General features: G+C 43.4%; 1 protein-coding gene across 1 annotated transcript in view; it reads right to left on the reverse strand.

The window, feature by feature from the left end:
* Nucleotides 1-23,312, reverse strand: part of DLD (dihydrolipoamide dehydrogenase) — a 273,267-nt gene that overhangs the window by 187,934 nt on the left and 62,021 nt on the right. Inside the window, exons 3-4 of the mRNA XM_085654113.1 lie at nucleotides 14,259-14,338; nucleotides 12,442-12,510 (exon numbers count right to left, since the gene is read on the reverse strand). Of these exons, the coding sequence (XP_085510239.1) occupies nucleotides 12,442-12,510; nucleotides 14,259-14,338 (149 nt within the window). The remainder of the gene's footprint in view (nucleotides 1-12,441; nucleotides 12,511-14,258; nucleotides 14,339-23,312) is intronic.

A 23,312-nucleotide genomic window follows, 5' to 3' on the forward strand; every position in this document is an offset into this window, starting at 1 on the left:
GCGCGTGTGCACGATCGAATGAACGCAAGCATTAGGCCAGCCAGCAGCACTTTGAAATTCACACACACAAAATGTCTCTTCGAGCCAGCGCATGCGCTGGGCTCAGCGAGACCTAAAAATATACCAAACACATCACCAGAGTGGAGAAAGTAAATGGTTTCTTAAATGTTTATAAAGAGGGTCACATAAATTGCTCCCAATGTTATACTCTAGATTACCTTGTCTAGCTATACTGATATTGAGATAGTGATTAAGGTCTCCTTGAAAAAAACATAAGAGTAAAGATTTAGATATGAGACAGTGATTAATGTCTTGAAAAAGTGCAAGAATAAAGATTTTGATATTAATAATGAATGTTTCTAAAAAAAAAAAAAAAGGTTTTTAAACCCTCTGTTTAGGTTATGGCTTCAATTATTTTTACTGAATTATAACGGAAAGACTGCTGAAGTTTGTGGTAGCTACCTCATTCAACATAATGAACATCAAAATAAACAGTTCAAAGCTGTAATGTAATCCAGGGCTTCTATTAAATTTCCTCTTCATGGTATTCCCTCAAATTCCAAACTGCAGATCTCATGCTAAATAATCAGCGTCAGGGAAGAGCTCAAGGAAACAAGCATTCATTCAAAAATGTGCATAGGCCACTGTGCCATGTCTGTGCAGCCTGCTTCTTTCAGCGTTTCCTATACCTGTGTCAAATGAATGGAGAACAGTCCCGGGGGACAAGCTACTCACACTTCAGTTTTTAGCTCCATACAAAGCAACAGTGTGCAATCCTGAAACACTAGCATGTGTGTATACATGTATGTGGTATTTATATAGCACATAACGAGGAAGCAGAGTATTAAATAATGTACCTGAGGTCTGGCTTCCAATGACCAGAAGTGCAGTAACTAATACCAAATGTAATGGTACTCACTTCCAGTGAAGGGGGAATGGTTGAGTGGGCCTCGTCAGGACTCAGGTTATTGATCAGTAGATCACAACAGTTATCAATATCACTGTGGTCATATCACATTTATCAGTGATTCAAAAAAGTGATGAGGTGGTGCCGATTGTTAATAGTGTTAAGTACAGATTAATTCACTTTACATCCCTCTGCAGGCCTGTGGAAAAAATGTGGTAGTGCTTAGAAGCTGGATACCCCACATTAAAACACTGTTGAAAAAAAGCATCACCCATTCTTTTAGTTTGGAAGTTCCTGGAGGCAAATCAGATTATAGTGGGAAGTACGATGCATTAGAAAGGGCAACTGAGGTTTGGCTCACAATCCACATAAGCTTGTTCCAAACAGAGCTTGTTACCGTGTAGCTCGTTAAACCACGTTCCTATTTCTATTCAATGTCACTATTATCCAAATTAATGATACTTCGAAGAAAGAACAGATATTTAATATTTATGGGTACGTTTTATGAAGTGCTACATGTATCTTCTTGGTGACTTCAAGGTGTTTGAGAGACATGTGGAGGAGAGAACATTATGACTGGGCGTTAGCGTCCAGACGGATGGCCATGTATGTCTGAAATTCCTCAATTGCGACCCATGTTCTGTACTTACTTCAGTAATAGGCAAATGTGAGCAGTTTGGTTTCAACAAATTTCCTGATTTACACAAAGTTGGTCTTGGATGTCAAATTTGTGCTGGGGACATTCCAGAGACTAGATGTTTGTACACCCAATGCTCTTCCCCCATGTCCCACCCTCTCAAATGATAGTTAGGTGATCCAATGAGCAGTCATTGAGGGAAAAGCTATGGTTGCGGCACATTGAGGAGTTATTTTCTGTTGGCACACTGGGCCTATGCTTTACACACTGTGTACTAAACCTTGAATTTGATCTTGGCATGGAAGGTGTTGGGGGGGGGGGGGGGGGTCAAAGGAGTGCTTTAAAGTCAAGTTTAAGGTGGTTCCAATTATGTCTGGCTGCCTGGTGCGAACATCTTTGGAGCAAGAAATATGGACAGAATTCCCACAGAGTAAGCCACAATGGAAATCCCCCAAGAGAGTGGAAGTGGGCAATACATGTTGAAAGAATATAAAAAGCCCTCAAGGAAGACCGAGTGAAAACTCTTTGGTGGGCTTTGTGCACTGGTTCAAACTATAGCCAGTAACCCGGGATTGAAGTTGATTCATTTTAACGTCTGTCAATGCCAGAAAGAAGATGAATACATAGCTGAACCATTGTTCATACATATAGCAATAGAAACTCCATATTTGTACTGTGCTTCTAGAATGATTCTTGCAACACGTTCATGTTTCTGTGGAGAGGTCTTTTTGCTGTAAACATGAAGCTTTTATTCCTTGTTTATCAATTATAAATAAGGCTTCCTGATTTCCGTTTTTACGGATTTTTACAGATAAATACAGACAGAAAACTATGCGTTTTCTGACTGCATTTATTTTTAAAAGTGGATAAATACAGAAAATGTGCTTCTTTTAAGTGACTCTTCGTGCTGACTTTCATGAATTATAGCCCAACAGCTGAGCAGATGGACAGCATAGGAAATTAAAAAACAGGATGACATTTCTTTAAATAACTGCATGTCGCAACATACATTTATGGTATAATGCTAATATTTGCCAATGAATGTACTGTTATGTAATATTTGGCAACTTAAATAGCTAAAACAAGACAGACATCAAAGTATGATTGCGCATCAATCATTTAAATAAATATGGAAATGTACAGTTTTACAACTACATTTATGCACAAACACAAAATTAATATGGATAAATACAGACAGAAATGTTAAGAAAATAAATACCATAAAACCGGGAGCCGTAATTATAAAATACAGGTGCAGAGCTGTCTTAACTCAGTTATGTACCATCCGAGACCTTGAACCAATGAGTGAACTACTAAGAAGAATGAGTTGTTTGCAATGAAGGTCCTCCCAAGACACTCTGGTATGAAAGCAATGTTTTTAGGTTTGATAAAGGTGGCATGTGTGTATAACTAACTCTAGCCAATATGTAACCGGGCAGCCAAAAAGCCTTAAAGCAGAGATCAGGACAGACCGGCACAGGTCCCCCAAATGCTTTCACTGTAAATTCACTTTGCTTACAGACATCGTTTAGCGTGAAGCATACACATGGCAGCTGTACGTAGTTGAATAAGTTAGCATTTTCAATGTAAACCAATGAGTACTGAAAGATATATAGGACGCAGAAAAGGGTTGCATTTTCAATATATATTTTGTGCAGATTTTTGCGTGTTGAATAATGCGGTGAGATTTGTTACTAATGTTATTACTTTCATACCAGTGGCATTGAAGCTGTGGCATGCACAGGGTATCCACTAATGTAATCTTGTCTGATGTGATCACGGTTACAGCGCCAATAATAATGGTAGCTCACAAGGATTTCTTTGAACATCGGTAGCTCTCTTTATACTAAGGGTTGGACTTGCTGCTAATGTTTAAATGGTTTGCTATTTTATGGATTTAGCTGGCTTATCAACCAGCGAGAGAACAATCGAATAGTGGTGATGATGTATTCATGCAGTTTAAAGGATGTGATTAATTGAGTGACTACCATCTCCAAAGGGAGGAAGACATGAAATGTGATGCCTCAGTCACAAGAGTCAACCGTGATTATTATAAAGAATAGAAAACGTCTTTCCATGGTCACATGTTTGTTTTGTGTACACAACCTTAGACTTTATTGTTCATTGACAGTCATGGTATGATCTGTGTAAAGAACCGGCGAACCCCTAACAGCCACAATAGGAGGGAGTCAATCATAGGCAAAATGACAATTACCCTGTGCACAATGTTAACTTCTAAAGTTTATAGTTTTTGTTATGACATCTAAATGATTCTTTGGGAGCAGAAAGTTGTGCTAGCTCCTTTATTCCCGCATTCATAGTTAGTTATACCTTCAAGAGACTACTGCATCTCAAAGAAATACATGACCAGTGTGGATTTTGTTTACCCAGGACCTAGTGTGTATACTTTAGGCGTTTTGAGGCAAAGGTTACCTTGGTGGAATAACACATATTGACATACCCTGAGTCTGATGAGGAGAAAGTGACCTTCACCGGGTTTTCGCAGGAGCAAGTAATAGCGACCAAGGTACTGCTATGATACTGCCATGAATAATGCACGCCTGACGTTGAATGAAGCCCATCCTGTATTTCTTTTGCTTTGCAGGATCGCATTGTAACATTTTAATGACTGAATAACAGTGGCGTAGGAAGGTCAGGTGGTACCCGGTGCAGAAAATTTCTTGTCACCCCGCCCACATACATTGACATTTTTAAAATAAGGAAAAAAAAGATAGTTACATATTTTTGCCATTTTGTCACCCCCCCTCAGTAATGACACCCGGGGCGGCCCGCACCCACCGCACCCCCCTTCCTACGCCACTGCTGAATAAGTAATATTAGGAATGGTTTCACCTTTTGAAATGCCCTGTGCAGATTTCCTTTTTCACATCACATGATGTAAGAGAACACTTTCTGTGGAGCTTTGTGAGGAGATAATGGACTTTGAAGTAAATAAGTCATTAAAAAGGGAAAGAATTTGGATACATCTTTCCATCTATGTTGACAGCAAAGTGAAAGACAATGCTTAACCTTTTCAAATTAGATTACGGAACTGGTGTGCGCAAATCTTCAAGCGCAATGGTCTGTAGCCGACACATTTTAATAAGAGAAAAACAAGGAGGAAAATGAAGCAGAAATACAATACAGGCTGCCAGTAACATGGCATAAACGTAAATGCACCAGTGGAGATGACGGCGTGAACTGTAGGATTATGCTTTGGGTAAACACGAGCAGAAGGAAGATGTGCAACAGAGGTTTCTGAGAGTTTGTATGGTGTGTAGGGCTCTAGGAGTTAGCTAAAGTTCCACTGTGCTCTGCCAAGCACCCAGAAGCAGTGGGTGCGGTGGAAGGAAGTATAACATGCTGAGAATTTGACAACGTGAAATATGTGCAGAGACATTGACATAAATGGACGCTTTGCCATATTGCAAACTAGATTGAGCAACGGAGTAGTTGTAGATCGACCATAGACCAAAGCTCGCTTTGCAGAATGTCAAAAAGAGAAATAACAGCTGCTATTTCAGTTGAACTGACGAGACACTATTGTTTTGCAGGGACTAAATGTCTTGGTTCCACTATGCAGCAGGTGAAGGGCACCGTTTCCAGAGACCGGACTGTCTCCAGCCCCGGTGAAAGACACAATGTTATGTCCTGCTGGCCACACAGACAGCTACAAAATACACCAACGACAGGAATTGGATTAGTGTGCATCACCTGAGCAGGGCGCCGGGGCAAGCAGCACTGCCACAACCACAGCAGAAGAATTTCAGCAACACCCACCACCAGTCAGCAACAAGACAACACATCACAACCAGAGATCACAGAAGAAGAATGACGGAGACTTGGATGACATTTTTGGGTTGAGACAAGAGGAAGGAACTACCCACAGGAGAAGGCGCAGTCCCAACCCAACCGACATTAGAAATAATAATCTACTATTTCAATAGACAAGTGCGTACTTGTTCTACACGTACCGCAGACAGAATAAAGCCAGTAAATATTCAAGAAAACGACAGACACTAGGAGAAATACTGGACGCGTTTGAGATAAACACAGACATCGTTACTGGCCTAAATATTACAAATTTGAAGTGTGACGAAATAACAGTCAGTACAAGCTGCTAAAATTCCACAATGGTAAGTACTTGAACCTCTGCCAAAGGATGGTGAAGGAAATGTACTCTCTTGACAATTCTCCCAATAGATAAATGACAGATCAAACTTGTTGCAATTCCAACAGAATGCACCTCGAGTAACCCCCAATACCGACTACGCCACCAGACGCGACAGTGGGGTCCTAGTGCAGGTACCGTGTTTAAAAGCCGATGACCCTAAGGGGAGAATAGTCATGTGCCTACATCAACTGCCACTGGACATATTTACATTTTGACTGAATACCAGACACAGAGTGAGAGCTGCAAGAGTTCATTGTGGTAGCTCAGCCAACAGTGTGGTATCCGAAAGAAGAGTGGATAGGACTATTTGGTACGGATTTCTGTGAGCACTCACACTGCTACAGCCTCCAACAAAGCACTTTTTCATCTAGGAACTACCCTACTGTGAACTATTTGGCAGCCAGAGACACTTGCATCTGCACCTCTTAGGACAAATTGTGATACAGCCCTACTAATACCTACACAGGTTATTTGTTTGGCCTGTAGTAACCTTTACCATAATGCGGCATAAAATACAGCCAGGGACAAATGCTTTTTTATTTGCAGAAGAGGAGGTGACCAAAACAATTAAGAAAAAAGTGGGTTACACCCCACTTGTTTTCTCTGTGATTACTGTATTAGCTATCAGTGCAATTTTTACGTATACGGTGTATTATCCATCAGTACAAAACCCCGAAAATGGAACAAAAGGCTTAGATGCGCATGACCATCATCCAAAGGAGTATCATGAGAATGTTGCCATACAGACAATGAATGCTGAGCACAGGGAAATTAAGGTCTCAAATTCTTGGATTTGTTTTAAAATGCCGGCATTAGTAGAGAGAGAATGCCATTCTTGCAACCAACTTTATCATACAAGGATTCACGTTATTGTATATGCAACTGCTTCTATGACCAATGCCATGATAATGCAAAATGATTGAAGAAAGGTGTAACAGAGGCACATTAAATAGTGGTAAATAGTTGGACTAGGGCTCAAAAGGCCGATTGTCAACACCAGAAAGAAGATGGACCAATGTTCAAACATATAGCAATAGAAACTCAATATTTGTACCGGGCTTCTAGAATGATTCCTCAAACACGCTCATGTTTCTGTGGAGAGGTCGTTTTGCGCTAAACGTGAAGCTTTCATTCATTGTTTATTAATTATAAAATGCAGGTGCACAGCTGTCTTATCTCAGCTATGTACCATCTGAGACCTTGAACCAACGAGTGAACTAAGAAGAAGAATTTGTTGTTTTGCAATGACAAGGAATGTAGCTTTGCGGTCTGCGCTGAATGAGTTATCATCCAGTTGAGCAAGGAACTGATTTGCCCAAGGCTGGTGATAGTTCTGCTATGCACGTTAGGGATAGTTCTGCTGACTGTGGCAAGTAAGGGGTAGTTTTGCTATTTGCAACAGGCAAGAGATAGCTCTGTTGTCTACAATGAGCAAGAAATGTCAGCTGACCAAGAGATGGCACAGTATTAGAGACAGGTGGATCTGTGACCTAGTACAACAGAGTCTGGACAGGTGACTGTCCATGCTTTGGTTAGTTTTCAGAACTCTGCTCAGAAGAACTCTTGGTTCACATGGTCCTTTCTGCTACCTTAAATTATTTGACATTTACCTGCAAGCAAAGACTGGGCCCTAATGTGCCTGCCTGCTAATCTATTTATTCATCTACCTATCTATACAGCCCATTCTAATTGTAACAAAACCTCCTACCTCACCGAATACTTTGACTCTCACTCCATGCCACCCTCACTTCATTTCCAGCTCTGAAACATGGCTTGTCAGGGCAGTACCATGCCTGCTGCTGTACACAGACTGTGTCACCTTCCTTTGCACATTTAACATTGTGCGGAGGCTACTCAATCTACTTAACCAGATTCCTCTCCTTCACGCTCTCCTCACGTTGTGAGAACTGCCTATCATCATTTGAGTACACGACCATTAGTCAATGCCCATTCTCACCTCAACATTGTAGTACTAAAGTGCACCTCTTTGAGGACCCTGAATCCATCCCTCAGGTGCTAGACAGTGACCAATCTAATCCGCTACGATCTCGCAACTCACAGTCTAATGCACAGGGACTACCTGCCAACTCTTATTTCAACTCACCCAACATTCCCAGTATTTAATTCACTTGCCTATTCGCCCACATTACTTTAATTGACAACTCTTTCTTTGATCCTCACCCATCCACATCCCGCAACTGCATTGTAGGAAAGTGCCCCTTTTGCCAGATACCTAATGCCAACTTGACTTGAATTGGCACACCTCTGGGCCACATACAAGTCCCTTGCAAAAAGGTGACCCTGGTACCAAGGGCTTTGTGACCAGAGAGGTCCTCTTAGGGCTACACCATGTATTTTGCCCCCCACAGAGACCCCTCACCTGAACACCCACATACTGCCATTGTAGGCTGCGTGTTCTGATGCAGACTACACTGAAGAGTCGACATGGCACCCATTCCTGGGTGCCATGCCCACCAACACTGCCTGTGGCATGGGTAAGACACCCCTCAAGCAGGCCATACAGTCCTAAAGGCAGGGTGCACAAAACGACCGGTGAGGGCAAAGCTGCATGAGCAGTATGCTGTGCCTGTGCCATTCACAGACATTGTAAGTGCAGTGAAAACCTTTTGAGGATAGGGGCTGGGAGTTTGTCATACAAACATCCATGGCCCCAGAATGGCTCCACTGACAGCAAGAAAGTTTGGTGCCAACCTTCTCAGCACATTAAACGCACACTGATGTGGGATTTAATGTAAAATGTACTCAGAAGGCATCTTAGAGATGCCCCCTGAAAACTACCAGCACTGGTGTGGTCTCTGACTGGCTACCAGCCATCTGCCACCCCCAGACAGATTTTTGGACTCCGTGGTAGAGAACCTCCACTCTCTGGGTCCTGAAACAAAGCACATCCTTGGCAGAGGTGTCATGCCTCCTTCTCCAGGATGGGCCGGATCCATGAAGGGGAAGCTTGAAAGGCCTGTGTTAGTCTACCCCCAGCCTTTTGCTGCTATAAGCAACTGGTCCCCGCCAGTTCTGACCCCCACTTTGGGCGGGAGTATTGGTGGGAAAACCTGGCCAGGAATGGAGGTGTGCCCACCTTCAGCAACCCCACCTCCCAGGTGGGGAGGCGAAGTGAAGCCCACATCTCTGTCCCCTCCAGCTTGAAAATGAGGGGAACTCCCAATCAGAAAGTGGCCTGTGCCCCACTACCACTGGAGGGTGGCACACATGGGGGTATAGACACCCCAGGGAAGAGACCCATTGGTCCCTACCTGCATACCCCTGTACCGCCCCTAAATCTAGTATTTAGGGGCACCCCTAAACCATGCCTCTTCAGATATGACAACCTATGAAGGAGGACAAAAGAGCCGTACAGCAGTGGAGAAGACAAAGACTGACTTGATCCCAGCCTTACCAGCCTGTCTACCTCATGCAGCGCTCCTGCCCCCAGAAATCGTCACGGCCTGTAGCCAGCAACCTCAAGAACCCCAGAGGACCTGTGCTATCTTTGACAAAGACTCTAGTCTCCTGTGGACACCGGATTCAGGCCGATCCGCAACACTGCACCACTGTGCACCAGATGCCCATGGCCCAAGATCGAGTGAACCACTTACCGCGACGTCTCCCCGGCGGTACGGACCTCGTCTGCACCAGTGGCATACCTCCCCAAGACCCCACCCCCCCCCTCGATGCCTGCAGTGTCTGTTCGAAGGGTCCCCTGGACTGGATCCAGCTAAGGAAACCAGACATCAATAGGCACCCCAGCATCCTCCACCACCCAACTTTGGAGAGCCCAGCTGACGATGCCTAGGTTTTCCCCAGCTAATCCAACTTACCTTCCGAGTCATTGGTAGCCTTCACCCAGCCTCCACGTCCAAGCCAGCAGCATTTCTTCCCGACCGGCATCCTCCATTGGGGGCCTGACGCCTACTTTGCACACTGCACCCAGCCACCCGAGTGACGCCCGAGGTGCGCTATTGGTCCCTACTTGTGGCTCCCTTTGTGCTTACCTTTGATCCCTAGGCCCCGACCCAGAAACCACAGGTGACCGGTGCTCTTCCGTGTACCCAGTCTCAATAGCACTACATTGGGCCCAACCTCTCCTTTGCCGCTGAAGGTGCACTCTCTTTACCTACCTGACCCCTATCTTGTGCAACTGCTACCAGCCCGAGACTGAACTACAAAACTGAGTACTTACCTGTAAGTCTCTAACCTGGTTTTCATACATAGGAATACATTGAACTGTATCATAACACTGCATTGCATATCTTTGAATATTGCAAAACTTTAAAACAAAAAAAAATTATTGATATTTACAGAAAGCTTTCTTAAAACTGTAAAGTACTTACTGCATTTACAAAGTCATACTGAATTCTTGAAACGTATTGCCAGTCTTGCAACCTGTATAACTTACCTGCACTAAGTGATTCTTGGTTCTAGTAATAAATAACAAAGTCACAACTTTTTATACAAACCATTGGTCTGGATTCAGTCTTTGGGTGTGTGACTTCTTTTCTTGTCTGAGTATGTACCACAAATGCCTAACACTACCCTCTGAAAAGCCCAACTGTTCAACCACACTACCACAAAAGAGACTGCGGTATTGTCTACTTTAGCCTCTGCTATACCTCTGGGTATCCACTGGACTCTGTGCACTCTATACCTTACTTTGTTATAGTATATATAGCGCCAGCTTCCTAGATCCATTTCCCTGTTGATCTCCAAATACAAGATTCCTATGGACTCAGCCAAAACTATCGGGAAAGCTTGATAAGGTTTCCAAACATATGGACACCACCTAATTTGACCATTTCAATAGCACTTTAGTGTCAAACTTCCAATTCCTCTATACCACCCACACCTTAACCCCTGTACCACAGCTCTAGATTACACCAGCCTTTAAAACACAAATGTGCACATGTATGAAAATGATGGAAAACAAAGATTTCTTTATTCCTACAAGATGCCACTAACTTCCCCAAATCAGAGTACAGCTACAATCATATCTTCTCTCTCAAACGTCACAAATAATTAATTCTACAGCATAAGCACTCTCAAATCGACACCAACACGACCTTCAGCGCCAACTAGGACTTCCTATATTAATCTAACAATGTCGGAAACACACGCTGCCCACTTCTAAAGGCTTGTCCCAAATTCTCTTACTGTGATCTTCTCAAGTCACCAATGAAGCTACTATTGCCACCCTCACTCAACGTCACCTACCAAAACAATAATCAATACACAAGACGGCTTACCTTCCTCCTCTCCTTTTATACTTTCTCCACCTCACTTATAAAACACTTACCCCATCATCAACCATCCTGCCCCATCATCAACCATCTTACTTGGCAAACAAAGTATGAGTCTCCAGTGAGTCCAGAGTGGCCAGGAGCAGAACTCTACTACAAATAGACATACCCAAATTCTGAAATGCCAAGCCAGCTACCTAGCCTGTCTCTATAAAAGGCGCTGGCTAATGGAACTTTCTCCCTTCTGCCATTATACGGTTTCCCTTTCTTACTGTTTCTTAAGGCCCAAAACTCCACTTCATTTGGCAGGAATGTATTGACCAATTCTCATTTCGCTCATTGTGCCCTATCCTACAGCACATTTTAAAATTATTTGACAGAGTACTTCATCTTTCCCTTTCCCAGCAGCCCTGCTCTACTTTCACTTGTCGCTTATTTTTTAAAACTTGTATTTTTATTCTTTTTAATGGCATTTTCTACAGTTCCTCACTGCCTCTGCGCTAAGCGGCACTTCAAAAATAGTAAACAATTACAACTATGTTTAAAGCATGGCCATGTGTCTCTTTTCACGCATTCACTCCTCTGATTCACCCAGTGTGCTTCAAATCTGCAGTAATCGTACTACTGCTTTTTCTCCCAAAAAAAACCGTTACCCGTTTTCAGCCAACTAACAAGATCTATCATCTTTTAACTCACTAAACCTACAGCAATCTACCTTTCATAAATTTGACTCTCCTGCAACAGCTGTTGTGGTCTCCACTATCGCCATATTCACCCACCACAATTAGCTCTTCTCTAAACTCCTTCTTGACCTCTTGAAAACTAATGTCAGTCAATTACTCAACAGTACTCCTGATTCTTGAATTACTAGGGGCCAAACTGATTCTCCTCTTACGTCACCAGCTGCTGTGCTGGAGGTTTGTGGTGCAGCTCAATCTTAACCTCCTACTTATCAAGTGTTTCCCCAACCTTGGTCCAGGGAACCCTTTTGTTCACCACGTTTGTTTTGAATCAATTTGTTTGGGCAAGCTTATGTATTCCCCACTTTCCCGTTCACTCCATTATTTTTGCTAACTCACTTTCTGTTTCTAGTCTTGACCTGTCCTTTCTGCATGGTCCAACTCCAAGTAGTAGTTCATTTCTCCCCGGCTGACCGTGTATTTCCTAACAAAGCCCTCTAAGGATACAGTCTGGTTGTTGGCAGAGCTTTACAAAAAGCCCCAAATAAAATAAATAATAACTTTGTTAAGTCTGGACAAGGAACACAAAGGGGGGCAGGCGGAGTGGCTGTGGCCAGTAGGGAGCATAAACTGGTGTGTGGAGCCATACTCAAATCCTATTTGTCATTTTGTGGGCTGCCTGTATAATTGAAGGGCTTATACACAAAATCACATGCTGCTCTACTTTAAAAATACAAAGTCTAGGAGATCTCATTCTACATAAAATGTGAATAAAACGTGAGTCTGCTCACCTTGGAGGGAATGCAACCAACGTTTAGGCACGTTCCACCCAGTGTTTCATTTTTTTCTACACAGACGGTCTATAAATGGGAAAAATAATGAGACATTACATGCAAATAAATTTCAGACATATTGTAAGCAAGCTCTTACTATCTCTTACTATTTAAAGGGGCAGATAGTAGGCAAGAAACAAATTTCCTTGGGGCAGGGACAACTAGATTCACCGGAGAACGTCTTCATGCAGGGCTGCATCATGGTCTACATTTCCAAGGATTCTCCAGAGATCCCCCAAGGTACGTACTATTCCTCAAAATCAGAAACAAATAGTGACAAAAGGGGAATCATCCAGTTGCTCAGATTTTGAGAGCTGTAATGCAAGGAGGCAAGAATCTGCTCTGGGAACATACGGAGGATTCCGATCTGTGAGCTGCAATTCATGATTGCATGAGCAAAGGGTCCAAGGCACGGGAAGAAAATACAGAAGATGCAGTGGTGGCCCAGAGGAAAAAAGATCAACTGGGATGGTGGGTCATGACTACAGAATGGCTCAAGTGATGGATACAAGGAGTACAGGAGACAATAAAGGAGTAGGTAGCTAGCTATCTTGGGAGTAATCCCTGATGTACATAAATCACCTGCTGTACAGGAGTCATAAGAAGTCTTGCAATGGCGATTGCAACAGTGGATCCAGAGTGGGAAAAACCCTACAGACACCTGCTATCCAGAGACATCAGTAGATAAAGGATGGATCACACAATTTCGAATGGAGAAGGAGCTTCATGGTTTACAGATCCCATGTGGGTAGATAAACATTTAGAAAACAGTGGCTTACTCATAGTGGAATTGCCTGGTTGGAAGAGACAGAACTAACCCTTGGGTTGCCTGATGCTTCTCATCCTACACTGTGGGGAGGAGTTGACAGGTAGAGACCAGTGGTTGAAGGATTAGTGAGCTGTATACATCTCTCTGATTGGGAGCACTGCATGCAACTTTACTAAGATCTTCTCTCCACTCAGTGGCAGACCAATTCCCATATTGGGTGGAGGCACTCTGTTTGGACCAGAGAGCGAGGAATATGAACCCATGGTCCTAAATCATATGTTTTGGTGGAGTACAATGGAAAAATCAGTCAATACGTCAAACAAGTCCAATCAGAATTAACTTGGTGCAGAAATCCAATGTGAGATCTTGGATATTTCCAGTCTGAATTTCTACAAGCCACTTCTACAGAGATTGCCTAATATTTTAACCATATATACTGTCAAACGAAATTCGGATGTACAGCCCACAGTAACACATGAAGAAAAGTATATTAAAAAAAAATACATCAACAATATGAAAGGTACACAAGGCAAGATTTTATAGTTTGTACAACACCGATTCCCAGCAGCTGATGTGTAGGCATAAGCAATACCGGAGGTAAATATTAGGAACTGTACATGAAAATGGATGAGGAAATGGTAGGACATGGACTTTAAGACGGCTCAAAAGACAGTGGAAAACAGTACTAAGAATAGGAGGATAAAAATAAAGGAATAAGGGATACTGATGGTCCTTCTTAGCTAATGACCTGCTGTTCAATTTGAACACAGAACATAATGAAACAAGTAGAATGGATCAATAAACATGCAGTACATTTTACAGAGCAGCCTGACCAGTGCAGCACACTACGCAGAAGACAGGGCATCAAACATCCTAGGGAATATTTTAACCAACTGTTCTATGGCAATGTTATTGCCATCTCTTTGCGTCGGCTATGCAGCGACATTCTTTGCTCTGAAACAAGCAGCCCAGAAACTGTGCACTATGAGCAGGGCAAACTCGTTACCTGGAAGCCAAGTTGCGCTGCTTTGATGGCAGCAACATATCCTCCTGGGCCAGATCCAATGACTGTCACATCAGCATCCACTTGAAAAAAAGAAAATCAAGAAGATTAATAATTCTGAAAGTAACTAACCAGGTATTACAGACTTAAAAGGGCCCACCGAGCACGTTAAACAGTCTGATACAACTGGATTGGAGCTATTCACAAAGCACATTTATAGATTTCATATCAGTCACATTACAAGTAACTCAATTAATATGCCTTTTTTTCCCCCAATACCTTTCACGCATCACAGTGGTCACATCATTAGACTATGGATAGCAAAGTGGGGGGCAATTGTATTTCTCTGGAAATAAACAGCCTTACACAAAAATAATTGTTCCATATTTTTCACCACTGTAAAAGAATGCTTTCTGAAATAGAGTTATTAACCACGCAGAAGTCCATTCACAATTATTAAAGAATGAGATTTGCTTCCTTCCGCTGGTGGATTTTTGCATTGTGAAATCTAGGGTGATCAGAGGGAGACCTCAGTAGCATTGCAAGGCAGGAATGTTTGAAGCACACTTGGACCCTTTAGCTAGGAAAGAAAGGTTGTGTAGTGCAATGAGAGAAATGGCATGCTAGTGCATGAAGTTCAGAGTTGTGCTGGAGTCCACTGCACTCTATCCGCAAGACATCCTAGTAAGGCAATGTGCAGAAACCTGTAAAGGTCCATGTTGGATGGGAGCAATGTCTGTATGATGGTTTTTCTTAGTACAAGTTTGAAAGAGATGACAGAGCAAAGTGAAAAAAAGATTTGACTATGCCAGAAGTATAAATATGATGAATGACTTAAGTATTTTCAAGCTGATGTGGCTCTAGTGCATGCTGGTCAACTTCTTATGGAAGGCACAGAAGCAGGCAAAAAAAGTTATTCATATGAATGGCAAAAAACATATTCCACCGCCTACCAGAAGAAGAGCAGAGGACAAAACAAACTGTTACTTAACTAGAACACTGGTTCTTCTGCATGAGTAGCTTCCCCAGACCCATAAACCGATTGTATTTGTCCACCAAGGTGGGAATAACTCCGATAATTCTTTTTTAATTCTGCAATACTTATTTAAAAATATCAACTCAAACTTCAAAAGGATACTACAATCGTAAGTTCGGAGATCTTTGCTCCTGTTTTTAAATTCTCTCCCTCGATAAGATGCTCGAAATGGTTTTGCTAGTCTTCACTCAAAGGTTTGAACAGAAATATCCCTCCCCCTTTAACTAGTGCTGTCTAGATCAAGACAGAGTTTGTGGCTGGTGGTAGATGATCATAGTTGCAGTACGTGTTAAAATCTTTACAGTCCCTCATAGCTGGAAGACCTCAAGTATCTGCTGAACTTGAGATTTCTGGAGTTAGCATGGATAGGTGTACCCGAGAGGATGAACTTCCCTCTCTGGGAGTCCCAGCGTGCACTGTGGCCTCCAGCCCCAGAGCTCCATGTAAGGTTTAAAGTATTTCTTCACTACTACTTCAAGGTGGAAGTAAAAAAAGATTGATTGGGAGGTAAAAAGGTAATTCTCACTTCTGATGGGATGTTGAGCAGGTGTAAATGTCGAACATATGAATTTCTTGGTAAACAGAAATTCACATAATTGAAAAGATACATTTTTAACAATAAAGATACTTGTCTGGTCATGCAGCAAGAATAGTACCTTCTTGTGGTATAGCACCGTGATGAGTGTAGAATGCGGCTAATGCCCAACCGTTTCACCATGGCCACCATTGTGCCAAGGATGGGCAATATAATGGGCAGGATAGACGCGTTTTTATGCGAGGGGTGGTCATCGTTATTGGCTAAAATTAGGTCAGTCATGATCGTAATATATTAGTAAGGATTGCCAGTATGCCGCAAACAGCTGAAGAATGCCCAAAATCTACAAAGAATGGCCATTCTTAAGCCATTATCACTGTTATTCAATGAAGAGATACTTGTGCCACAGGCATATCCCTTATGATGGGAGCAGCATATACTTTTGGTGGATTTTAACACCAGGCATACCTTCATGGATCAATGCTGTTTTTTTAAGGGAGGGACACAATAGTAGATACAGACTTAATGCACCCAGAAACAAATGCACTTGAAGCTCTTAATTGTCTCTGCTCTGGATCCAGACCTTGCTCTCCTCAGCTCCTAGGCTAATATTGAACCCAAATAACACAATTTGGCTCTGGCTCCTGTAATCCCACACTTCAGTGAGTGCACACTGGCTACTGTTGTAGCCCTCCCGGCACTTTTCTGTTTGCCCATTGTTCCACTTGTATTGTGACTGATGGGGCAGGGCCAATCTCTGTGTGACTTTGCTAGATTGAGAGTGGAGACAGAAGGTTGTTTGGCAGATTCCGTAGGCTGAGACAATGTGTATTTTAAGGTTATCATGAAACCCTGCCCTCGGTTTCGCAGACTGCCACTCTAAGAATGTTGAGATGTGCAGTGCTGCCGTCTTTAATGTCCCCATATCCTCTGAATGAGTCACTGCACTAGGCTTCACCTCAGAGAGCTAAGTTTATGGTGCTACCAAGCTACAGATCTCGGATGTAGATGCTGCTCATCTACAACTCTCTAAAGGTCTCCCCTGTAAAAGAGATCCTCCATTTGTGCAATCAACCTGGAGGTAATCACAATGAAGGGAAGAGCTTCAGAATCCCAAGGAGAAAGCAAACGTTTTTATTGCAGACTTCCCGAAGAGCACTTTTTCACTGCAGTCACCTACTAAGCCTTGTGACTGTTGTATGACCCGATCAGTGTCCTCTTCGCTGACTCTTCTGGCACCACATGACAGTCGTGTCAACTACAATGAGCCCTGAAGAGCGAATTACTCTTGTTTTACTTGAACAAGGACACATTGAGGTCACAATCCTATGCCAGTAGGCTGTGCACCTTCATGCTATCAAACACTGACTTGGGGGTATTAATGCAACAGCTTAAATAATTGTTGCAAAGTGACCCCTTTTTGAGTGGTCACCAGCGGCGGCTCCTCCATTAAGGTGGAGGAGCGTCACCCCACTGCTCTCGGAGCAGTGCAGAAAGGAAAAATAAAATAACACCAAAATGTTACTATTTTTCAGTACTAAGTCAGTATTTAATTTAAGAAAAGAGTCTTCCTTCCTTTGCAATATGAGTGGGCAGGGCTGGCCGTCATGACGAGCAGGGAGGAGGAGGAGGAGTGGTGGGCACCGTAAATGCGCATGATGGTTTGGCCGGCCGTCTTAGGACGGCCAAACTGCCATGCACCCTTAGCATTTCTCCACCTGGCTGTGCTGCACAGCCGGGTGGAGAACAGTCCCAGGCACTGTCTGGCCGCTCAGACTAATCTCGACTCTGCTGTCATGCTGTAATATTATTATCAGCATGACAGCAGCGTCGTATTGCCTATGGGGAGTCTGTGTGCAGCTGGAAGTCAGAAGAGGATGGAGGAGAGGCAGCCGCCAGCAGGTAAGTAATTTTGTATTCATTTTTTCCGCCCGATTTTCCCCAATTTCCCCACTTCTGTACCGCAGCAGCAGACCCTGGTGGTCACCCTCAGTTTTCCACTTTTTTGGTTACTTACCCGCTGGTAATCTTGACCTCCAACACTAGGACACTACTATCCAGTGCTTAGTGTATGCGCTCGGACCCCTAAAACATGACAAAACTGACTTAAAACCTGATTTGCAAATTTAACTTTTAACCAGAGTACATGGTGCAGAAATACACCCCCAGCATGGAAAGTTAAATGCCACTTTGACTGCAGCAGCCATTGTGCCATCCATTACAGTTATGATGAAAACGTGGCTTTATGCCTACCCTTTGTAGCCTGGCAGCAGCTTGAACCCTGCTCCCCAGAACTGTCAAAATAACCCTATGGAAACCAGATTATAAATATTAAATGAGTTACCCCTAAGAGCACCTTGCTGCCCACAAAGTACGGTGCATACTATTTAAGAGTGGAATGTTGGACAAAAACTGAAAAATCCCTCAGTGACTAAGCCCAAAACGACATTGTCACTAGTCAAAATGCATCTGGCACACAATACAAAATATAGATCATACACTAAATAACTTGTGACCTATACCAGCTACATGCAAAAACAACATTTGATGGACAGAATGCAGAACAATGTCATACATTCACCCCAGTAGAGAGATCTGGGCTTAAATCCATCGTTTTTTAGCTCACCGTGCCATTCCAGTTTGAACCCAGCCATATGCAAATCAGTCTTGACCCTGTGCCTCATGGGAACAGTCCAGCCCGAACTGCCAAGCCAGGTCCTCCCTGGACTGGAACCAAGCATCCTAGGACCGGTTTCGGGGTTTCCCCCCTCTTCAGCCAGAATAGCTTGATTCCAGTGGCATGGAGAGCACGGGACTCACGTCTTAGCATACCCGTCCCACTCGGGGTGACAAATACAAAAATAACAGTTGATGGACAGAATGCAGAACAATGTCATACATTCACCCCAGTACAGAGATCTGGGCCTAAATCCATCGTTTTTTTGCGCACCATGCCATTCCAGTTTGAACCCAGCCATATGCAAATCAGTCTTGACCCTGTGCCTCATGGGAACAGTCCAGCCCGAACTGCCAAGCCAGGTCATCCCTGGACTGGAACCAAGCATCCTTGGGGTGGCATGGTGAGCAAAAGAATGATGGATTTAACCCAGATCTCTTGACTGGGGGAGAATGTTTTGATTTGTTCTGCATTCCGTCCATCAATTGTGTGTCTTTTGCTATACCAGCTACAGACTTCCTTCTAAGACTACTTTTATATTGAATAAAAATCGTATCTAATGGCAAAGTCAGATTTCCATTAAATATATGACAAATTTAACTTTTAAAAAGGTAACTTTACCCAGACTGACGATATGCAGGCTCATTTGAATTAGCTCACCAGCAACTGCCCAGTTGGTGCTTTTCCTGTATTACGTGTGAAAACTGCTCCCAGAGCAGAGACAATGCCTGAGAGTGGGGAAGTGTTTTCTTCCACTGATGGGAAGATAAGTTGTGGTGGGTCGAGGGACTTAATTTACTTCACAAGTACTTTAGGTCATACCTGGAAAGGCCCCAGCTTTTGTTTCCCTAGTCAGTCTGCACTGAACCCAGTGTGAGGAAAGCTACCGCCAGAATCAATTCTTAGTGACCACAGAGGAGGGGACAGATTATTATCCTGGCCACACCCCTGGGCGGGCACACTGGCTCTGCACAAGAGGAGAAGGTTTTTTTTAATCTTGGATTTGGAGGGAGAAGGGCAGCATAGGATTGCTTGCAGTATGGCAAACAGGAACTGCTGAAAAAGTGGGTAGGGCTGCCCTCAGGAACTTTTACAGTCTTGGTTAGGGAGTAGGCAAGAGTCTTCCCCCACCCAGAGGCTGGGGAAATCTACAAAGCTGGAATCTCACCCAACCTTCCGACCTCTTTCTGGACATGCTAAAGAACAGATGAGGACTGGGCCTGCGGTCTGTGTCCTGGGAGGTGCTCTGAGGGACTGGACCTGCTCCCCTTGTACCCAGGACAAGGGTATGGACTCCAAGGGTCAGTTGGCTGGCCTCCTGTGTGGCTAAAGGGTCACAAACGATTCAAGAGGCATTTTCCCTACAATTCCCAGGTGACCAGTAATCAACTGGAACTTTGACTGGACTTTGCTAATGGCCTGTGCCTGGGTCACAGCGAGTTTCTAGGTGCTCCCCTCCTGAGGTCCAGGGGGATGAGAAGTGTACTCCAGAGGTTGACTGGGCTTCAGGACAAAGGTTGGAAAAAATTGTAAACCATTGCTTCATGGCTCCAGAGCCAACAGGACTTCCAATGAAAAGTACCCAACCGGAAGTCCAACAGCGCTGTACTGAATTTCAAATTGGTCCCCTTGAAGGCTACAGCATCTCTTAAAAAATGACAACATCCTTTTCTGTTAGCGGACTTTTTCAAGCCATAACTTCAAAAGTTCCAGAGCCTTAGTGGGACCAACCTGTGGCAGGTATCTGATCGGCAGTTCCACAACAATAGACTCAATTTCAGATCTGTGATGCGGGGAGGCAACTTTTTCTTTAAAAAAAACATTACAAAATCTCTTTTTGGATTAGGACTTTCAAACTTTTCTGACTTTCAGTGGGACCAAGCCACTTGGTGTATCCGGCGAGGACTCCACCGTGACCGGCCTTATATCATGCCTAGGTCCGTCCCAGTATACCGTTTCCACAGACTATTATTGGTGCTTTGTACCGATATTTTCATTTAAATATTCCTATCTCAATTTAACCTTATTGAATTGTTGGTGTTTTGGTCTTATTTTACTCATAAAATGTTGGTATTTATTTGGAATTTCGTTTGTGAATTTTATAGTGTTTGGTTTGTTTTTTCCTACTGTGTATTTACCGCTTAAACACTTTACACATTCCCTTTGATACAAGTCCGACTGATTTGTGTCACGTTCCCAGGAATTGAGCACAGGTTTATTTAATTTAATTCGAGTGACATCTAGCAGGTGGTGGCCTTATCCTTTGAGGTAGACACTTATCCACCACAAATAACCACTGTCCTACAATAATTATAGTGTTTCATGACAAAAGGTAAGGCTCATGAAAAATTTATAAAAAGACAATGTTTGTGATCACGAGGTACAACAGCAAAATTACTCATTAGTTGTATGTATATATTTTCTAGATGAAATGCATAAGATGTAACGCATGCCCATGGTGTACTGAATGTTCACATGCACAAGAACCCAAAAAATGTATGAATGAAAAATACTGACATACTATAACCAGAGTGACCGGTGAGATGTCAAGTGTGTGCTATGCATAATAGTTGTGAACCCACTTTTCTGATTTTCCAACTATTAAACAGTACATAAAACTGCCATGTCTATTTACCTGTGCCATTTTGCATGGCAATGTAATATTAACATGTTGGAGTTCTCTCGCCTCATTTCAGTGCTTAGCATCAAAGCGAAACGTTTCAATTAAGTTATCTCATCATCTGAGATCTTCACGTTCATCAATATCTTTTTGCACTCTTCTCATGAGCAAACCATGCACCTGTTAGTACCACTATATAAAGTTTCTGTTGCGGTCATGTCAATCATCTATGTGAAGAAAAATCATGAAAGTTGAGTAAAGTTGAAGAAGGGGTGGCATTAAATGCTCAATTGCTTGATGAGGTGAAGTGCTGTCTCTCTGCACAGTGACAAGACTATTTTTGCTTATTTCTTCATTATACATTTCCTAATAAACAGGTCAGAACTACCGTATTCTTTCACAAAAAGAAACTGAAAAGGTGGGGAAAAAATAGAATGCAAGCATATTAGGCCTGGCATCTTTTGGCATGATTTCCCCTGTCTTTTTGCTTCTGACCTCCTGTTTTTGACTGTGTGTTGCATTTCTTTTTTGCTGAGTTTAGGATTCTGGGCACTTTACCACCGCTGACCAGTGCTAAAGTGCAAGTGCTCCATGTTTAAAATGTATTGGTGATTGGTTTATCCATGATTGGCATATTTGACTTACTAATAAGGCCTTAGTAAAGTACACAGGTGTGCCCATGGCCTATAAATCACATGCTACAAGTGGGCCTGCAGCACAGATTGTGACACCTGAATGAGTAGCCCTACAACCATCTCAGACCTGCCACTGCAGTGTCTGCCTGTTCTGTTTTGAACTGGCATTTTCGACCTGGCAAGTGCACTCACTTACCAAGTGCAAACCATCCCTTTTACTACATGCAAGTCACTCCTAGGGTAAGCCCAAAGCAGCCCCATGGGGAGGGTGCAGTGTTTTTAAAGGTTAGGACATGTACTGGTGTGTTTTTACATGTCCTAATAGTGAAATGCTGTTATTTTCATTTTTCACTAATACATGGACTAGCTGTCCATACAGTAATTTTCCATTGGGAGCAGATAGAGATTTGAGTCTCTGAACTCACAATTTAAAAATACATCTTTTGGTGAAGTTGGTTTTTAAACTGAGTGTTTGAAAATGCCACTTTTAGTAAGAGGGCATTTTCAAACTTTACCATTCTGTGCCTCTGCCTGCCTGTAAAATACACGTCTGGGTTGGATGACAGTTTGGCTCTTGTGCATTCACTCTAGACATTCACACCAAGGGAGCTGAGGTATGCCTTGCATATCCTGATGGATCATCACCAGGGTGATGGGCCTTCCTGAACTAGAGTGGTGTGAGGAGTTGTCACTGACACCTGAACAGGGCTGTGCCTGTCCTCACACCACGCTGTAGAGTGCCTGGAGCCAGGTCAGGGAAAGGCAGGGTCTTATGCACTGCAAAGACTTTCCTTTGAGGTTTTCCTACTTCAAAGTCAGATACTGGATTAAGTACTAGAGCTGTGACACCATAACTTCAGAACGCTTCTGGACTAAGAGGACATTCTGCCAGGAAGAAGAGCTGGATGCTGTAGGGGGGACTGCCACTCTGCCTATTGCTTTGTTGCGCTGGCCTGCTGCTTGTTGCATCTGTCCTAGGAGGTAAAGTACTGGACTTTGACATCCCACTTCCAAGGATCTCCAAGGGCTTGTGCGTGCTCGCCTCCTGTATCAGGGCCATCAAAGACATCACCTACCACCGCCTGGCCACTTCTGCGGAGAGCCCTGACATGTCAAGTGGTGCTAAATCAAGTTCCTGGGCCCTTGGAAGTGTAATCTGGTGTCTTAAGAGACAATCCACCCATCTACTCCCAGCGCCTGTTTTCTCAACGCATAGCCACTGCCTGCCCCAAAGTGTGGTTCCCAATCCACGCATCGACCATGGCTTTCACCGCCAGCCGCAGCTCACTGTCGCTGCATGTGAGAGAAATCACTGCAGAACGAGTCCCGAGCACCGTGTCACCAAAATCCGTGACAACCGCTCCGATGCAGCACCTGGTTGGCGGCTGTGAAATCGACGCAGCGCCTTACCTGCCTAGCAGTAAGGAACAGACATATAACCTCCCCTGGAAGCAAGGAACCGACACATCACCTCCCTTGTGTAGTAAGGAACCGACACATCGCTTTGCTTTTTCAGCACCTCAACTCCCCGGTGCCCGACACCATCGTTGATTT

This window comes from Triturus cristatus, chromosome 4_1 (assembly GCF_964204655.1).
Source record: "Triturus cristatus chromosome 4_1, aTriCri1.1, whole genome shotgun sequence".
NCBI classification, from domain to species: Eukaryota; Metazoa; Chordata; class Amphibia; order Caudata; family Salamandridae; genus Triturus; species Triturus cristatus.